Here is a 21,255-nt window from a genome sequence, read left to right on the forward strand (position 1 = left end):
CATCAAGACAAAAACTGACTAATCACTGCAATCTTCTGGCACACTTGAGGTTCTCAATAATGATCACACTGAGCTGCAGGAAAAGACAAATTTGACTTGTAACTCCGTATCACAGGAATAGCTTCCAGAAAATTACTTCAGAGGCAAACCTATCCCTTTTAGCTATACTATTATTTAGCTGTATTTTGCTCCTGTTTTCTATGAGGACACAGTATTGCAACAGACAGATGTTTTCTATTTTAATGACAACACAAGGTATTTAGATAGGACAAGTGACCCATGTTTTCCTCAATTGCACTCCCCCTTACATCTTTTCATACAACTTTTGGTTCCTGAGGTACATCAAAGTCATAAAACAACTGCAAGATGTCAGATGCCTCAATGCCATGCCCAAGACTTGCACTGTAGCTGTTTGAACCCTTTGGCCTGCTGCTGTCTGTGTTTACCATGCAGAGTGAAAGAAAAAATAATTATTCTTTCTATAAATTACAAAATGGCAAGGAAACCTTTACAGTTGTTTACTGTTATCTCAGATCAACTAATGCCAAATATTCCTGTAAAAAAAAGCACCTGACTAGATCAGGCTTCTTCCATGACTGTCAGGGTCCTGTTGGGTTTTTTTTTTAATCTTTAAATGTGATATATATTTCTGACCTTTATAGCACCGAATAGCAACAAGTTCAATATTTAAACACATGACCAAAAAATATTTTTTAAAAATAGCCCTTCCTGGAGATCAGACAACTCTGTAATGCTTTTAAGTACCCCAGCAGCTACACTTTCAAATGACAATGTTCTTGCTACCTTTTAAATATAAAACCTTTTTAGGCATGATGCCATTTTCTACCTGTTCATTTTTTCCCCAACCTGAAGTATGACACTGAGGTGGCCACTTTCTTAATAATGCTGGTTTTCTAACTGTCCCTTAACACATTTGGCTGGGAAGAAGGTGTAGCATCAGTCAGATTGTGTGTACTATTTGATTTCTCTATACTATTATTACAGAGAAATAATGTTAGTTAAACTATTCATTGAAAAGGTTTCCAGTTCCAAGTTACCTAGCAGGGAAGTAAGAGTTCTTGAAAATCTTTTAAAAGACATAGTAGGAGTGATAGTGCAAAAGTTTAATAAAAATAATTGCTATCAATGTGCATCTCCCTTGTCCAGATATACAAAGTGTACCAGAAAGGTGATTAAACTTAAAAAAAAAAAAAACACTTATTTTTCTTAGTGGAATATATATATTTCCAAGTTGTTTATATTCAAAAATACTATGACATGAGCAGCAACACCAACACAGGGAATGTCCCAAAGTATGTCTCACTTCAGACATAACAATCCTTATTTTGCCCTAAGCTGAGAGTCATTCTTTATTAAAAATCTGGCAATAGAAGAACAGAAGCATTAAATACAGTGCTTGAGAGACACAGTATCAGAACATACCAGAAATAGTTTAATCTCAGCATTTTCATTATGTTGATGAGCATGCGATGAAGTGTTAGGTTTCAGTTCCACCAGAACAGTGCCAAAGAATTTAGGTGGTTTACTCTGCAAACATGCTTGTTGATCACTGGAGAGAGGAACATGTTGCTATCTAAATAGCTTAAATTTGTGAGTTACATATCCATAGAATCACAGAATCATTAAGGTTTTCAGATCTTTAAGAACATCCAAAATCCAATGACTCATGCAGCACTGCCAAGGCTACCAGTAATCCATTGGTCCCAAGTGCCACATCCACATGGCTTTCAAATCCCTCCAGGGATGTTGACTCCACCACTGTACCAGACTGTACTAGGGCTGGACAGCATTTTCAGGGAAGAAACGTTGTCTAATATCCAACCTAAAACTTCTCTGGCACAATTTGAGGCTGTTTCCTCTCATCCTGTCACTTGTTACCTAGGAACAGAAACCTTCACATGGTCCACCCTCCTGGGGGGTTGTAGAGAGTGAAAAGGTCCCCCCTGAGCCTCCTTTTCTCCAGGGTAAGCTCCACCAGCTCCTTCAGCCTCTCCTGGTGCTCCAGATCCTTCCCCATCTCCATCCCCTTTTCTGGGCATGCTCCAGCTCCTCAATGTCTTTCTTGTTGGGAGGCACCCAGGACTGGAGGTGCCTCACCAGTGCCCAGCACAGGGGAAGAGTCACAGCCTTGGGCCTGATGCCACACCTTTGCTGGTGTAGGCCAGGTGCCATTGGCCTCTTGACCACCTGGGCTTATGTTCAGCCACTGTCCACCAGCACCTCCAGGGCCCTTCCCAGCTTTCCAGCCACTCTGCCCCAAGCCTGCAGCATACCATGGGGTTGTGGTGACCCAAGGACAGGATATAGCCCTTAGCCTTGTTGAACCTCACACAGCTGGCCTTGTCCCATCAATGCAGCCTGTCCAGACCCCTCTGCAGAGTCTTCCTGCCCCTTCCAGCAGGTCAACACTCCCGCCAAATATGGTGTCCTCTGCAAACTGACTTAAAGTGCACTGATTACTTTGAAATCTTTCCGACTCCAGAACTTCTGAGAATTCTTTCTTTCTGCATATTGGCTGCACTCTGGAGATGCTTAAAAGGACCACTGAAGAAGTGAATTAATTTAGTAAATTTCAGATTCTTGCCTTAGCATGGTAATTCAAAAAGTCACAAAAGCAGACTTCATCAAAGAAAACTTAGAGCATTTTGGTAGTACCAAAATGAGGTTTTGTAATACAAGAGGAGAACAGTTATCTAACAGATTATAAACACTAATATCTCTACAATTACAAGGCTCACCATATGCTACATGCTACCAGCAGTCCTTCTATACTTCATTCTATGTTCAGTACTGTGGCCAGACAAGTCCTAAGTTCTCAACACAGTCTCCTACTTCAAAGTCCCAATCATATCAGTTATTGTAGCAGACAAAATTGAAAATCTTCAAGGTCATCATAAAACAGACCTGGATGCAAGCAAACCAATCTGAAGCAGATGAAGCATTTCCCAGAAGTTACTTACATTCTGAAAGCTCTCAAAATGTTTAACCAGCTTAACAGGAGGACGTGTAGCAACACCTTTATACAGCATAACTTTAAAAATAAACAGCTGTACTTATGAATTTGCTCTTGAGCAAAAATCTCAGCTATTCTGCCCAGTGCACAATTTTTAGAAGATCCTAATAAGGATCTAGGGGAAATTCTGCAATTAAAAAAACCAACAAAAAAAACCCCAACAAACAAACAACAAATCAAGTAAAATGTTTAACTTAGTCAATAATGAAGATGCTATGTGTTACACTAAAGATCAAATATAGGAATTACCTCACTGCAATTACTCAATAATTTATGTTGGAGTTTAAAAAGCTGCTAAAGGACAGGTGACTGAAATAAAGAAATTTAATAATACATGTTAATTGCTGTGCTCAACACAGTTAGGAGCAAGGGAGAAACATGAACTATTAGTTTAGAAAGAAAGCTGCAATTTAAGATATTTGAGATTTTTCTATAATAACCAAAGACCTTAGAGTTGGTAGGATTGTTTCTCCAATACCTGGGTAGAGAGTATCTCTGGCAGGAGCTAATCCTGAAAAAATCTTGCACGACACAGGTAAATAGCCCAAGAGGGATTCATATACTTAGCTAAACTTTCGAGTTTGGAAGGCTGTAGCCTGAAGGACTAAACCTTCCAGTCTGTCTCACAGAACAGGAAGTTGAATTAATCTTTATACAGCCACACACAGGCAGCTCTACTACTCAGAACTCTTCTTTCAAGAAACAAATGTCCTAGTTAGCAACCAATGTACACGAAGGAGTATGACCATATGCTTCGAGAACTACACTGAAGCAAAACAGGTCAATGTTATGTTAAGGTACCCACAAGTGTGTTTGGACAAGTTATTAAAATGGTATCAAAATTGCTCTGCGAGACATAATTATATAGTTGCTTTTTATGATGTCAAAACAGGAAGACCTCAGCGAATTTAAATCTTAAGGCAAATTACCTTGCCTGTCCCGCCAAAAGTCACTAACCTTCAATGAGAAATCAGACATTTTCATGCATTCCAATCCTGTAAACTAGGCACAATAAAACCCTTCCATCTTGATTTGGATTATGAGGAATTAGTGTTAAAATGTTGTAGTACTTTGACTGCCTATTTCCTAAGGGAAGAATTTGGGTTTTCACAGCTTCCTGTCAATAGAGTCAGTTACTTTCCACAAGTTCATTTCTCCTCAGTCATTTCCTTTGCTCCTTTTTCAAACTTTTGTAGAAAAACAAAGTTATTCGTGCTGCAAGCCCAAGTGCAGCCATCCATACACACACAGGGTTGCAGAATCCCAGAATGGTTTGACTTGCAAGGGACTTCAGGCTCATCTCATTCCAACCCCCTGCCAGGGCAAGGACACCTTCAACTAGACCAGGTTGCTCCAAGCCCCATCCAACCTGGCCTTGAACACTTCCAGGGATGGGGAGTCCATAACCTCTCTGGGCAAACTTTGCCAGTGCCCAGAATCTGAACGGAGCAGTTGGCCTCCCACCACTCATTAGTGTTGAATTCTGGGAGTTCAATGGTTTCAGGTTACAAAGTGAACCTTAAACAATTATTGCCACTATTTTCATATTAGAGCACACAGGTGTAAAGACAGTGGAAAAACAGACAAAGTTCCAAAACACAGAAGAAGGCATTCACAGAGTGAATTTAAAGACAGCAAAACAGTTTCTAGAAGGAAAACAACAACAGTGTAGCTACATGTTGAAAGACAATGATTACAGAACAAATGAAAAGCTCTTCATTGACCATTTGGTTGATTTATAGTAGGTAGCAGGTTATTCTGCTTTTTCAATTGATTAAAAAATGCTGTGTTAAAAGAAAGCTATTTGTTTTCTCACATTTATCAACCACTACTCCAGCACTGGCAGCAGCTCCCCAGTGAAGCTAGACTTGCTATCTGTAGTTTATTCCCATAGCCAGTAGCAAAACATAAAAGGCAAGTTTTCCAAACAAAAGGCAAAACTCAGGAAACACTACAAAATACTATTTAAGTTTTTCTAGTGTTACTGGATGCCAAATCAAAGCCATGTATGTGCAACAGACCCAGAAAAACAAAGCCAAGTTACACTATTGCATCCCAGAATTCCAACAAGAGAAACTCAATGACTGTTACACGGCTACTGAAAGCAGTAACAACTCCAAACTCCATGTCACCTCAGACAACTCAAAACTGTTTAACATGGGGTTTTTTGATGTTGATTTGTTGTTTTGAAGAAAGTACATCAGTGTACCTTTTACACTGTACATCAGTATATTTACAACATACTCACTCTCGTTCTTTCTCTGTCAGCTTGTCATTGATATTATCTTTGATTGCAGACCGGGACCCCTTGTGAATTATAGGATACCTGAGCGGCACTTGTAAGAAAAAGGATATCATGGAAACCAGGTGAGCAGTATAGCCCAGGGCAACAGCGATGCTTCCATCATCTTTTGCTGTCAATGACAAAGAGATTTAATTGAACTGCACTGTTAATTGCATCCAATGAATCCTAGTATTCATCCTTATTGCTCAGAGAATGACAATTAATGTAGCTCTCAGAAGTCAGAACTCAAGAACAGAAGGAGGCCTGGAGTCACTTTGGAGAGCTTTACAAATGTTTGCACTTCACTGTTTGCCTCTTGTGACAAGGCATAGAAAATGGGTGATGGCTTGTTCTCCTGCAAATTTTACTTTCAAAACTACACTGCCTGGATGGGAGAGGGTAAAGAAGAGACGGGAAAAGTGAAATAAAATTCCCAGGACAAAACTCAAGTATTAAGCTTTCTGCATTTCTCTGTATGGAGCTGACACGTGTGAGTGGGATCAGGGGAAAGCTGCATTTCTCCTCAACTTTATTTATGAGTGAGATCAGTTGGAGAGACACTGATCCCAAGCTATGAACTCTGTTCTCTGCCAATAACTGGAAAAACTTAGATTAACCCATTGTTTTAAATTATCATTTTTAATTTGATATTTAAGGTTTCAACCTTAAAGCTTCACCTGCAGGAATACATGCAGGTCTTGCAATTCAAATTGCATCTTTTAGCCATATAAAGGCTATTCCTTTCTCTTTTCTCAATTTTTGATTCTTTTTAAGGGATATAAACAGCACACTAGTCCATCCCTTCTGACGCATCCATGAAACCAGCTAAACAGAGGACCTTCAAGAAAGCTTATATGATACTCAACAACCATACTGAGCTCTAAAACCTGTCAGGATATACACATTTAAGCTACACCTCTTTCAAAATTGATTTTGTAAAAAATACTCAAAATTTGCAGCAAAACTGGTTTTTTATGGAATTTTTTTTGATCCTTCAGACGCATGATTTTTTAAGAATTATGAGAGCCTGAGTATTTTAGAAATACTGAATCTGAGATAAGATCCATGCCAGACAGCCGGGTTTCAAATTTTACTGTGTATTTCACTAAGTTGAATGCTTAGTACTTCTTCCTCACGATACAATATAACTTGAGACTTGGATAAAAAATTAGTAATTCTTTTGCAACAAATTAACACCAGGAAGTTGAAAATGGGCCAGAAGATGGCACACCACTGATTCCTCAAGAGTTATCAAACTGAGCTCATTACCACATTTAGTGCAATCAGGAAAACAAAGCAGTAGACTGATTTTTGTCCTATTGACAAATTAATTTGTTTTAAAGATTATTCCTCCAATATTCTAGCATGCAATATGCATATTATTAGTACAAGTTAATTACTTCGGAGTGGCTTTAAACAGTTAGACAATCAATGGACGTTTTCGCTCAAGAAACCAAAGTGAACAAATACTGGGGGCAAGAAATCCTCAAAGGGATTTTAATGAATTTCCAGTTCATGTCAAACATTTGTAGATGAATGCATGCAGTTACCTGTATAACTGTTACATGGGCAGGCACATGGTATATTTGCCTCTGCAACAGGACGAGGGTTGACAGTTAAAGCAGAAGGTCCTTGTAAAGTACTCCGTAGTGCCAGGGAAGTTTAAAGTCTTTTTTTGCAAAGTATTTATTTGGCAAGTTCACCAGCAACTACAGCAAACTGAATAGGGATTCATGCCTGTTGCCCCACCAAGATTTATGGACTAAAAGTAGCCCCAATGGACTTTTACGTAAGACACAAGTATTTTCCAGAATCATGGAGTTTGGAAGGCACCTCTGGGAATGGCACAGTCCTCACCCCTGGCTCAGAGCAGGTTGCCCACAGCAGTGTGTCCAGCTGAGTTCTGAGCATCCCCAAGGATGGAGACTACTGCCTCTCTAGGTAACCTGTTCCAGTGTTTCAATATGAAGTCTTAGAACACAGAGTGCTTTACTAAGAGTCAACAGAAACCTTATTTTCTTTAGCTAGGAATTAGCAATAAATAATTTGTAAATTTTCTTCTGGTCTAGATCCTTCTGGTCAAAAATTTGGACCCCAAGCTAGTGCTACCTTAATTTTAAAGCTTTTTTAATTTTACAACATTTAGAAGCAGTGTTCATTGTAACAACTACATTAAGAATACGCAGCTACCTTGAAAGTCTTCAGAATTAGGAAGCTTGACTCCACAAACAAAGTAATCCTTTTGGTTATTCTGTAAATTTAAAATTAACAGTGGAAAGTGAGAATGGAACAATAACATCCAGAAAACCAAAACCTGCATAAAACAGAATGACAGCAAAGCAAACCAAAAAAAAAAAAATAAAAAAAATATTCAATTAAACTTAGAGAGACTAACACAGTATTTTAATCCACATCTTGCACAGTTCAGAAAGTAAATGGAACTTTTTTAAAGAGTAAGGAGCTTCATATTAATCAATTCATTATATAAAAGATTTTGAAGCTCAACATTTTAGCATATGTTTCTGTGCACTCAGCTAGCCTACTGTCAGGGTTACTTTATGTAATTGTACACAAAATGTAAAACATCCATTGAATTATAGCTATTCTATTTTTCTAGTTGAGACTGTGTAAGAGGTGCTAGCATAAGTTCTCTCCCCGTGAAGTTTGTAATCTAAGGACCAAATGTAAGAAAAAGCTGAAATAAACAAGATTAACAAAGAGCAGATTCTATCACAAATAAAGCATGCTATTTTCTTGCAGTGTAATAGAAAGTCCATTTCACATCAAGCAGTTTTTTAAAATGTTGAAAACATACCAGATCAATAGGGTAGATGTAGGATAGCTCCGACAGCAACTGCTTGCATCGAATAGTCTGCTGGGCATTTGTCTTCAAAAACTGTTCTCTTTGGGGAAAGAGATTCCAAAAACATTATTTTCTTCAAAAGTTCCAAATAAAGGTATCAAGCTGTCATATCCCTTCTCCAGCTTTCCAATTATCACCTGCTCTCCTCCAAAATGCTATGTCAATCCACCCAAAAAAAATATAGCAGACAGAGCTAATTTTTGTTTTCAGGTGTACCATAAATTATGGACATATTTTGACTTCAAGCATCAGGTATTAACAAAGCTGTGTTACACTAAAACAGACCTAACAGTCCTATCAGAACCCACACATACATCTGTCAAGTTCTTCTCTTCTAGACTTGGCACTGGTATCACTTTACATATCTACAAATTGTAGCAGCAATGTCTTAACAGAAGCTTTAGGGCAACATGAGGAATAATTTGGTGCCAGAAGTCCCATTTTCAATGGCCTACTCTTAAGCATGTCCTTTTTTTTTCCAATTACAGAAGAAACATAGGTTCTTTTACCTCTTAGCAGTGCATTCCTTTCTTAATTCATACAGAGATTCATTATGCTCTTCAAGTTTCTGGTATTCAGTCCCAAATGCATTTTCTAAGCAACATGACGAATCAGGAAAAAAAGGATAGTATAAATTGTTTTCTTACTTATCCAAAGTTTTGAAAGTAGATACTGAAAAAATGTTGGCAATAATCCTCCACTTATTCTTACCCGCCCATTTTCCAAATTATGCTCCCTAACTAGGGAACGCGACCACAGGAGGAACACCTGTCTTCATGCAGTACAGACCATTCACCAGCCAAATACAACTCATCAGATTTCATCCTCCTTTAATACCTATTCCTCTCACAACCACACAGTGCAGTAATCCAGTTATGGGGTCTCAATACCTGCATAGCCAGAATAAGGTATATGGCAAAACCCATCATTTTTAGTAGTGACTAATTACATTAGACCCAACTTACATACTGAAAACAAAAAATCCTGCAGTAAGATCAAACATGCATGCAGCTTGGCCTTGGTGAGCTCCAAAGAGGCAGTGATATAGCATTTCACTATAGGAGACTTGCCCAGTAAAGGATGATACCAAGATGACAGAGCATTTCATCTGTCACTTACATAATCAGAAATTATATATGTTAGAAATCTGTCTTAAAATATTAAGACAGATTTTTGTCTTCTAACACTTAAAGTGGAATCCAAATCACAGGTACAGCAACTTCCCTCATGAGATTATGATGGTCCTTTATCAAGGCAATGTTTACTATACTAAGCTGTGGTTCTTCTGATTTTGTCATAAAACGTCAGTTAAGCACAGATTTAAGATTGCTTTGAAGAGGTGTCATAGTAAGAAGTTATTTCAACACAAGATACCAGAAACTGCTGTCCAAAACTCAGTATAACACAGAGGGTGAAGAAATTACACCTGGCTGCAAATTTCAGATAAAGAAACAACATAAGCACATTAGAGCCAGACAAAAATAGAAAAGAAACCAGCACTTCCATTTTGGTCATAAACTAGACGAAGGTTTCTACACTTACCTCTGTCAAGCAAAGTACTTTTTTGCTTATGTAACAAGGCTACCTCTTGACCAAGGGCCTTCTTCTGTCTCTCCAGCTCATTACGTAGCACCAGGATCTTCAACTGTAGACATTCACTCTCCTTTTTCTATTGGAAGAAATACAGATTTAAAAATAAAAGCTTTTCTGCACAGAAGTAGTTTCATAAAAGAGGTGATAGGAGGGAAGGAAAACACAGGACAAAAGCAGAACCTGCCTGGCTAAAAAGTGAGTTCATAGATTACCACAGGAAACAGACACCCAAAAACTCTAATTATTTTGCTGCTTTGGAAGGAAAGCCACTCAGCTGTGTGCCGCAGTGCTTGTTCCTCCCATGGGACACATTGCCTCTCTTGAGCCCAGAGTGAAAATTAGGGAGAGGTGTTTCAGCAGGACATAAAAACTTATAGCACAGCACTAGCAGCAGGATGAGCATTCATTCCCTGGCAAGGGGTTCACCAGCTAGAAGGAAGGTGAGCAATAAGGGGTCTATACTAAGTGGAGACAGGAGCTGGAAAAAGGCTGGAGATATTCAAGCTGCACTATTAGAGGCAATTCGCAGCTTCAGGATGATGAGAAAAAGAGGATATAAAGAAAAGGCTGAGAGTGTTCAGCCTGGAGAACAGAAAAGACTCCAGGGAGAACTCAGAGCCCCTGCCAGGGCTCCAAGAGAGCTGGACAAGGGCCTGGAATGACAGAACAAGGGGGAATGGCTTCCCACTGCCAGCGGGCAGGGTTAGATGGGAGATTGGGAAGAAATTCTTGGCTGCAAGGTCAGTGAGACCCTGGCACAGGTTGCCCAGAGCAGTGGTGGCTGCCCCATCTCTGGAAGTGTTCAAGGCCAGGGTGGATAGGGCTTGGAGCAGCTTGATCTAATGGAAAGTGCCACGGCAGGCGGGTGGAATAAGATGAGCTTTAAGGTCCCTTCCAGCCCAAACCAGGTCTGTGATTCTATGAAAGAACATAGCAGGGAGCAAGTTACATCATTACACATGATTATACTTCAAGGATCCCTTTTTTTAGAAGTTTTAGGATTTGTCCTATATCTACTCTAAATCTAATCCCATATATTTAAAGAATCTGTTTGGTATTTTTCCCTCAATGTGCTGTCTCCACTAAGAAATTGTGCTGTCATGTATACAGTGAAGTAGAAGTTTCTATTCTAGGTTTCTTTGCATTTTCAGGATGGAACATCTACCATATTTAATACATACTTACTAAAAATAACTGAAGACAGATTCAAAATGGAAAAAAAAAGTTACATCTCTTCAGTCCAATCAGTCCCTGACAGTTCAAAGACTGAAAGGGCCAGTCAAACATGCTTGTGAGCAGGTCTTGCATAAGTACTACCAGACAGTGTCACTTCAGATAACTCCACCAGCTCTCACTTTTTCAAGCAGTTAAATGGAGATTATGGTGCTTCAACAGTAACTGCCCAAAAACAAGTCAACTTCTGCTGAATTCTTCCTTCTGCTTCATGTTTGCTTCAAGTATACATGTACACTCATGTCACTGTTGAGCAGCTAGCAGAGTAAAGAACTCCGTTCTCAGTGGCAAGAAGGAAAGACCTTTATTGTTTTGATTTCATCATATATATAGAGTTTTCAAAGGTCACCCAGATTGGTCAGTCAGAAACCTCCCCCTAGGCCTGATTGGCCAAGCCTGCACCATCCAGATCTTGGGACACTGTTTTTAATAACATCCAAACTTTATCTTTATTTATAAAACACAAAAAGAATTCTCATGGGAAAGACCTGTGCTAGCCACACACTCAGCCTTCTGGGTCAAAACTGCAGCAGGAAAAATTACTATATATTAAGGAATGGAACTATAGTTCACTCACATATAAAGGGGAACAGAAGCCCAACAAAAGCTTCCACTGTTGAACAAAAGAAATGAAAAATAAGTAAAATGAGTAAGCACTTCCAACAGACCATGGTTGTTAAGAAATTTGTCTGTGGCCTTTCAGTATTTTCAGGGAGCCTTTAAAAAACAGGGTGGGGACTTTTTACACAAGGAGACAGTGACAGGACAAGGTAGAGCAGGTTCAAGCTAAAAGAGGATTTATATTAGATACTAGGGAAGAAATTCTTGTCTGTGAGGGTGGTGAGGCCTTGCAAAGGCTGCCCAGAGAAGCTGTGGGTGCCTGGAAGTGTTCAGTGCCAGGTTGGATGAGTCTTGGAGCAGCCTGGTCTACTGAAAGGTGCTAGAGTCCATGGCAGGGGGTTGAACTGGATGAGCTTTTTTAAGGTGGCTTCCAACCAAAGCCATATTAGCATTGTACAATACAGTTTTGCTCTCAGATATTTAAAAATGAAAAGCCTTTACAAGGAGGGACAAAGATCCATAACTGAAAAGATGATTGTTAAACTGTCAAGATACCAGCAGAAGGCAAAGAAGCTCTGTGTTGGAATGACTTACAAGAGATTTTATATTGCCCCTTACAAAAGGTGACTTCTTTGCTTCTTCATCTACAATGTAGCCCTTGTAATTAGAGAGGGTAAACAAACTCCCATATTTTCCACTTTGTCAAATCCTTGAAATAGTTTGACACTTTTGGAATTTACAGGAGAGTACTCTCAACTCAGAATCTCCTTTGCAGCAATAAAGTAACTTCACACTGCAAATGTATCCTTTCCTACACAAGGCACCAGACACACCAGTGAGTACCAACATAATGAAGTCACCACAAACCACTCCTGTTCTATAAACTCCTTGCTTTGAACCAGGATCAGCTTTTCTGATCAGAAAGCAGAAACTAATGCCAACAGACTTTTCTGGAGAGGGGAAGAGAGCAGGCAAAACAAACTGTCAAAAGCTACTGTAAGATCTAGTACAATTTCTGCTTAAAATGAATATGTCACTTGAGTAACAGCATTTGCATGAATTATGTTCATCCAAAGGATGTCAGGGTGCAAGAAGATACAGCCACTAAATTCCTGTCAAGTTTCATATAAATCATTAGAAGTTTGTTTTCCTGAAAGACCTCTTTTGTTCACTGTGCAATGTTTATGCTTTGATAGCATGACTGTAAAAATAAAAGTAAAAACAGGATAAGCAATCAACCCATCTGAGTTACACATACAACTCAAATTCATGACATTACACAGTTCTCAGATGAGTTTCCCTTTGAAACAACAGGTGTAAATATTTCAAATGTTAAAAAAAAAAAAGCTTACAGTCAAGACATCAGTCAGATGCTTCAGCAAGCCCATAAAATAAGTTTTTATTAAATCAAACCTACCAGTTCATTCCTTGTAGATGTACATCTCAGCTTTTCTTCAATCTCCCTTCCTATTTTCTGAACAGTTACCTGAGTCTGTTTAATTGCACACTGAGCTCTGTGGAGCCTGCAAGGAGAAGTTACAGCTGTGATAAAGGTTCTTGACATGTGCAAACACCTCAAAACCAGCAGCAGGAATGCAAACTCAGACTGTTAGCTTCCATTTCAAAGCATCAAATGAGGAAGCATAAGGAGGGCACTATTAGATGGGATATTGAGAAGAAATTCCTCCCTGTGAGGGAGGTGAGGCCCTGGCACAGGCTGCCCACAGAAACTGTGGCTGCCCCATCCTTGGAGTGTTCAAGGTGAGGTTGGACAGGGCTTGGAGCAGCCTGGTGTAGTGCAAGATGCCCCTGCCCATGGCACAGGCTTGGAACGGGATGAGCTTTAAAGGTCCCACAACCCCAAACCATTCTGTGATAACTTGCATAGTTTATGAAGAAAACTGCCAAGTCTTTAAATTCAACCAAGTATCAAATCTCCTCTTCCATTTTTCAATTCAACTGATGCTGAACTGGCTGCAGGTGAGAGAGCGGGTAATTACAGGCATCTCATTTAAGTTAAACCACCACTAACATGAAGATCGATACACACAAGCATTGTTAACATGGGCCAGCTTTAGAAAAAGTGCAAGTATCCTTTAGCTAGCACACGGATACCCCAGCCAAAACCATGAAACATTCTTCAGTATCTCCCACTATGCTGTGGGCCCTTCTGTAGCAAAAACATGGGTTTCTTAATTGAATTACGTCTGAAGCATGAAAAGATGATGATGATGCGTTACCAGTTGTTAGCTCTGGCTTCAGGGTGAAGAGGGAAAATCAATTATTTGACATATTTATTGAAAAGAAAATTAGGCAGAGGAAAATGATGGCAGAAACAGGTCTAAGAGGGACATTAACATCTTTCTTAATATTAACATGGAGTAGAAATTAAAGTATTTATTACAAAAATAGAGGAGTTATACATGGAAAAAAACAGTGCCAGTAATATTAAACAAGGTCTTGTGATTTAGGACTTTCACATGTTATAAACTCTAAATAAATATACTTTAGTCACCAGATACCTTTAGTTCCTTCATACTGTTGCCTCTCCTAAACACCAGCAATAGGATAAATTAAACAAAAATCTAAGAGATTTCTTTGGTTTCTCTCAAATTTTTCAAACTGCTCATAGCGCCAGCAGCCTCAGAGCTGGTTAGGGGCAGCTGTACCCCATCCCATACCAAGCAACGACAGCTCTGCTGGCTGCTGAGGCGGTGGGAGGGGGCTAAGACTGCATCACCCAAGGGCTTGGTCTAACATGCCTAACGAAGAACTGAGACCTCCTGGAAACGCTGATCCTACTGGGAACTACTACTTATACCTCCCACCTTCGTGAATGCATCTTGAGGCTGTTAGCTATGGAGCATGCGGTTACACAGGTCAAAGCCAAGGTTTGCCAATCATCCTGAACATCATTTGGAGCTCTGCTGTCACGTTATCCAGCAGGATCTAAGTTTTCAAGTTCCACACATTCCAACCTGTCTCTTTCCAAAAGTCTGGAATATTTTCTTTCTACACATAAGGAAGCCTTCCCCAAGTTAAAACTTTTAGGTAAAGAGTAATAACTGAGTGACATTTCCCCTTCCTCTTCATGTAATTTAACACTGGAAGAACATTCTCAATTTAGTCCATTAGATGATTAAGAGAAAGTCTTACAACTTTTCACAACACTCCATTTAGGTAGCAAAACCTGCTGGAAGGTGTTCTACTCATTGAAAGAGTATTTAAAGAGAAATTGTTAGAAAGGTCATTTGCTATGTGAGTTCCTCACAGTGATTTGATCAATACTCATTTAACACCCTACAAATTGTGTAGCAACTAAGTTCTCCTACCCATGCCCAAAGGAAAAGGAACCTACTGAGACTGACTTCTCAAAACAATTTATACAGTGGAATACTTGTTCAACTAGGTAAATCAATATCTAAATATATATTCCTGACATATAAAAGCTGCTATACAAAATAATTCAGCAATAAAATCCAGTTTTAATAAGAAATGGATTTTTTAAGCCAAGCATCATTTCTTGCACTATAAAAAGCCCTACAATTAAACTTGGCTGCCTTGATGCCAAATAGGGCCATTTACACTGCAAGACAGAAAAATTACTGATACTGGTTGACTAAATCCCAGTACATCCACTGTTGTTCCAAGAACTTTAAAATGGTAACATGACCACATCCAAAAATAAGTCTTTCAAGATTAAAACTTTAGGGACTTCATGTCACAAAAGCAGCAACTATCAACAGAAATCTTTTTCTCAGCCAAAAAAAAAGTCCTCGTGGAAACCTATGGTCATCCAACAAGAGGAATACAAAATAAATAGTAAGAATGCCAGCATGGAAATTTTGTCCATCACTTCTGCACAAGCAGACTTTGGTGGAAACCATTATGATTGCACCAATGAAGATCAGCAAGCTGAGGCCATAAATCAGGACTAACATTTCTACAGAATGAATGCAGAGAAACATCAACCTAAACTGGCCGCATCTTGATTCCGTTTCTAGGCCGAATGCAGGTCCAATGCTACAGGCTAAAGTCAGCACAAGCTGTGCTTTGTGCACAATCCTGCTTGGTTTAGTAACTGCCAATGATGAGTGAACTGATGGCATCACCCACATGCTATCAGCTAACGTGGGATTCTTCCTACATTGTTCAAGACTTTATTTTTTAATATGTTGTATTAAAATTAGCACGTCCATAGCACTTTTAAAGCTAATTTCTTCCAGCAGTTGGGAAAGCCAAGCCAGTTATAGCAGAAACTCCAGCCTTTTTAAAGGGGTGGTTTAGCCAACAGTGTCATCATCCAGTGTCTGCAACAGCTCACTGCCACTGTCAACCAGCAGCAGAGCAATTGGAAAGCAAAGTGTGACAGATTTACTGCTGTTGCTGGGGCACTGAGAGCTCCTGTGTGATTGTCCAACATCAGGCCAGTTCCATGCTGCTGCTTGGGAAAAAAATGGAAAGCAAAGCACACATTAAAGTTCCTGAGCACCCTAAGACTGATAAGAGGTGGAGATCCATGAGGCTGCTGTTCTACTTCCACTCCCATAGCACCTGCTTTCTGAGATAGGGGAGATTAAGAAGACACAAAACACTCTCCCTTCCTCTGAACGTTTAGAAGACAGTTGGATACATTAAAAGCATATTGCATTGTAAGATAAGACCAACAAAAGCTTTATCCCTACTTGGTCTACAAAGGACCAGCACACAAAATTTCAACATCTCTCCTCTTCAATGGCTAAATCCCAAGTTCCTGAAATAGAGGCTATTTGGTGGTTAATTCTTCAAGGCTTTTCAAGTGTGACATCAAATTCCTTTCCCCAATAACCACCACCCCACCCCACCTCACCCCCCCCCGCCAAAAAAAAAAGCCAACAACCCACTTTCTCTCTATCTTGGTTGTAAGATTTGAAACCATTCTAGCACACAGTGTTCCACAAATCAATCCAACTTGGGCACTGGCTTGTTGGGGTGGGGCGGGGAAGGTTGTCAAATTTTGGATTTCTACACCATTACAGGATTTCTTTGCCAAAATGTCCTTGTCTTGTTTGCAGGATCAGTTTTCCTTAGTTCCCAGAACTGAACAGTGCAGCGGTCCAACATAACTTGACATTACAACTTAGGAATGTGCTGTAACAACACATTAACTCTTTAAGCTTGCAGTAAGTTTGAAGGTTCAGCTGGAGCACTTTCCTTTAAGACAGGCTGCAGTATCCTGGTTCCTCTTGGTCATGCATTAGTCCAGTGATTTACTAGTTTGTATAGCAAGTTCATTCCTGGCTGCAATCTCTAAAAAACTGAAAGCTGGAGTGTAGTGAGAGTTGTGCCAATTATGCTAAAATATGCTTGCGTTTATGTTAATGAAAGAGTCTCAGCTTTATCAGACAGTTGATCCGATTTTGCAGTTCTACCATCCACTGCAAATATCTACTTTCTTCCACCAGACACATCTGGATTTTTCATGTACAGAACTTTAAGCCATAAATACATCAACTAATTACAGCAGTCACATACTACAGCTCCTTCTCACAAGAGAAATAAATGCCTTTGGTCTTATTTGCCAGAACAACCTTAGTTTACAGCAAGACTAAATTTAATCTGAGAATTACTACAAGGGATTTCAAAAATAGAATGGAACACTTCTGGGAATAAATGAGATTTAGGGTCCTGGAAGCAAAGTACCCAAACCTATTTTTAAAGAAAAAAATAATTCAACACTTTCCTATTAAATTCAAAAACTGGAACATGCACTGCTTTGTATCTGTCCACAAATTAGATTCTGGAGAGTGCCGGCCAGGTATAAACCCTTTTTTCATAAACCCTTAAACCATTATTTGCATCATCTGCTCTTCCCCGAGAAAAAAATTTCTAACTTTTAATCACATGCTCCTTTCCAATTTCCTCAGAAACCTGTATCTACAGTTTGTCAAAAGCAGATGTAGGGCAAGAGAAGACAGTAGGGAGTAAGAAAAGAATAAAATGCAAGTCTAACTTAGCCATTTATGAGATTAAACATCTACAAGAGCCAATGCTGTAAGAAACTCACACAAGACAATGCTGTTGCAGCACAGATAATTTTCCATCATTCTTTCAATCAGTTCTGAGTCCTACACATGCAAGTCACCTACATGTAAGCCTTATGCTTACATGTGAGAGTCTACATTTGACCCTTACACGTGTAAGGCTCAAATTAAGTGTTAAAATAATCAATCCATGTGGACTTGTGGACTGTAACAGTGAATGATTTGAGCTATTTGGAAACAGAGGAGCAAAGAAAAAAACATGTCTATCAAACAAGCAGCAGGGCAGGTTCTGGCCTTCAATGTGAGGAATATTTAAAACAACTAGCTAGGATATAGACCACCTTCAATACTCACAGGGCATGAATCAAAGAGGAGAGCCTTAAAGTGAAACTCCAAACAATGTTTTCGAGAAATGAAGCAACAAAACCCAAGATGTCTCTAGTCCTCTTATTCCAATTCACAGATTTAATTACAGGTTAAATAGATGGATTTATGGGTTGATGTTTTTTATTCAAAGAACAAATGTGGCAAATTACAAAGGAAGTTTCTTTTAGTTCTTTTGCAGTTTGTGATTACAGAAACATTGCTGCCAGGGCACACAGAATCATATCCAAGACACTGTATTTGGCAGAAAGGTAAATTAGATGCAAATCAAATTTCCAAAATACATAAAAATGTCAAGATGACTCCAACCAGGTGGACAGTGACACTAGGAGAAACCAACAGTCTTTTCCCAACAAATCTTAATAGAAGTTTCTTCTCACTCTGAAACAGTGAGCAAGCCTGAGACTGTGGTTCACCAAACAACTGAAAAGGAAGATGCATAAATTCAGACTGAATGTGTTACAGGCTCCACCCAAAGAGTCCAGCTGCTCTCCACTTGATTGTGTTCTTCCACTCACAGGCCACACAACTGATAAGGTGCTTGTGACACAAGAGCACAGTGGAGGAAGAAGGAGGTGGAACACTAGCCAATATTCGGGTGACTCACGTTTCAAAGCTGCATACTGCTGCACTTTCTCCTAGAACCCATCCCAAACCCAAATCTGAGTTTTCTTCCAAGAGAAACAGGATTCTGCAGCTGAAGCAGTGAAAACTCCCACCTGACAAGGATGGTCATAATGCTCTCAGGAGCGCACTGGTGCTTCTCAGACATGCATGCATTACCTGTCCTGCCCTGCTTTAATTAGCAAATTTGTTAGAGCCTTTTCCCCAGGGCAAGATCTTTAATCTGTTTTATTTGTTCTCAAAATGCTGTCTTGACTTTCCCTGCTGTGGTTGAATAGTTCTAAGCATTTTGGAGATATACCAAAATCTTCACCCAGGCTGAGAGAGAAAGCAACTCACAGCACCTTTCGTAAGAACCATATCCAGGACAAAGGCGTAGCAAAAATTAACAGTCCCGATGTTCACAAAATCCTCCTCCTCAAAAACATTCAGGTATCTGTCAGTAAATTACTTAGACTCTCCTTCAGTGACACTTGGCTATTTAGAGGAAAGATAAGGAAGACATTGCTTACTACAATGAGGATGGTGAAACACTAGCACAGGTTGCTTAAGGTGGTGGTAGATGCCCCATGCCTGGAAGTGTTCAAGGCCAGGTTGGACGGGGCTTAGAGCAACCTGGTCTGCCATGGCAGGCAGGTGGAACTGGATGATCCTTAAAGGTCTCTCCAAACCCAAACTATTCTATGATTCTACAACATGCTGGCTTTCATCAATTTCAATAGAGACAAAATAAGGAGCAGGACTGGATTCTGACTTCTCAGATTTGCTTCATTGATACCATCTTTGTCACAAATAAAGACACAGAATAAAGCTACTTTTGAAGTTCTGCATGGCTTTGTGTAATTCCTCTCAAAAGTGCTTTGAAACCAAATTTGACCAAGAGCTAGCAATATATCTGTGCTAAAATTGTGCCACTGTAAGGGTAGCTTATTTGGTATGGCATATTAGGAACACTGAAGATCAGAGCAGCAGCAGACTACTACCCCAGCATTTAACATACAAAAAAACACCCACTGCTCTTATGCTTCGTGGACTGTTTCAACTTGCTATGAACCATGCCACTCTCTGCTACAGATTTTGGCAAAAGTAAGGCTTGTAAATTGACTGTTCTGATGACTGAATAGCCTCAGTTGCCATGCAGCCCAGCACCATACATGTAAAATGCCTGGGAACAGCTTTGTCCGAAAGTCTAACGCCAGCAATAAAAATCCTTATGGAACCTCTCAAAAACAGAAAACTCAGATCCCAGTTTCCATCTCCATTGCTTCTTCTCAGGAAGACACCACAGCACAATTACAACTCACTAAGTTTTCAGGCCAAGAAGTATGACACTTGTTACACTGTTCATCCATTTCAGTACTGCTTAATTAAGCATACAGAGGCACTCCAGAGGTCCGATTCCAGCTCCTACTTATTCATGCTGGCCTTGGGCCACCTGGATTTGCCTGTCCAAAGCCAAGGAGATGCCTGCCTGGTCTTGGCTGCCTATTGGGTACAAAGTGCCAAGCCTTCCAGGTGCAAATCTTTCCTGTTTAGAAACATCAAACCTGGCCACCACAAAAAAAGAAAACCAAAAACCCTGGTGCTTATCACTAGTAAAGAGATGCTGTAGCAGAGGAATTTTGTGACTTAAGAGCACAAGTCAGGTAAGAAGACTACAATCTATTCCACACTTCTACAAATACAATCTATTCCACACTTAAGATTGTGTATTTCCACATCTTTTGGGAAAGGGTGATGGTAGCAGCAGTGGCAACATCAAAGTCCAAAAGTCTGCAATGTGATTGCCAAGATACTCACAGAAAAAGCTAAAGCAAGGCACTGCAAGAGCATCAGGTTATTTACTAGCAATCACCTTTCCTGATCCATTCACATCCTATAAAAGATGGCATGTGACTGCTCCACTGCATGAACATCCATAACTACAACATTTAGACATGTTTTGATCACAGCTATGAGCTGGGACCCTTCTCTAAGTAAAGGACAGCAAAGGGAAAAGCTCGAAACAGGAGACTCAATTGTCAGTGCATATCTTAAAATATAACTCACTAGATCTTCTCTGCCTGCACTTAACTCTATGCAGCTACCAGCATGGCACAAGGAATAGGGTAGCAAAAAGTAACTCTGTTTCCATGTAATCCCATCTACTGCCTAGCTCCAATGGGTTCACTCATTTCATGGAGACGAAGATGGAAATAGAGAAACTTCAGGGAAATTCAAAAGGGAGTACAGCTTTGCATGGCTTACCTCTGGGTTTGTTATCAGATACTGTACAACTCTCTGAAGTCAGACAGCAGCTGAGGAGAGCATGTTTTCTTCCTGCTTTGCCTCCTTTTCACACCACTAAACAACTGGAAGCCTAAAGTCTGGAACAGCTACTTAAATCAACTGGACAATAGCAAAGTCTGGCTGAGCTCCAGTCAGACAGGACATTGACATTGCACAAGACGGACCTGTTTACAGAAGACAAGTCAGTGTACCGGAGGTACACAGGGTAAGCCCTGAGCAGCTTAAGCCAACAAAGCCCTTGCTCGCTCTACTATTCCCTACTCAGAACTTACAAAAAACAGTTTCATTTTCAGCATAATTTCCATGTGTTAAAAATAGCTGCCCAAAGGCAGTTACTACATTTGGCATATGCAATTGCAGTGACTCT

General features: G+C 39.8%; 1 protein-coding gene across 4 annotated transcripts in view; it reads right to left on the reverse strand.

The window, feature by feature from the left end:
* The window catches only part of UVRAG (UV radiation resistance associated), a 94,728-nt gene that overhangs the window by 44,467 nt on the left and 29,006 nt on the right, over positions 1-21,255 (reverse strand). For all 4 annotated transcript variants that reach the window (XM_085074428.1, XM_085074410.1, XM_085074418.1 and 1 more), the window contains 6 exons: positions 12,986-13,091; positions 9,724-9,850; positions 8,691-8,775; positions 8,134-8,221; positions 7,509-7,569; positions 5,283-5,448 (listed from right to left, as the gene is read on the reverse strand). In XM_085074428.1, coding sequence (XP_084930554.1) covers positions 5,283-5,448; positions 7,509-7,569; positions 8,134-8,221; positions 8,691-8,775; positions 9,724-9,850; positions 12,986-13,091 — 633 coding nt within the window. The remainder of the gene's footprint in view (positions 1-5,282; positions 5,449-7,508; positions 7,570-8,133; positions 8,222-8,690; positions 8,776-9,723; positions 9,851-12,985; positions 13,092-21,255) is intronic.

The sequence above is a fragment of the Lichenostomus cassidix genome, chromosome 1, assembly GCF_008360975.1.
Source record: "Lichenostomus cassidix isolate B80296 chromosome 1, HeHo_3.0, whole genome shotgun sequence".
In the NCBI taxonomy this organism is placed as follows: domain Eukaryota; kingdom Metazoa; phylum Chordata; class Aves; order Passeriformes; family Meliphagidae; genus Lichenostomus; species Lichenostomus cassidix.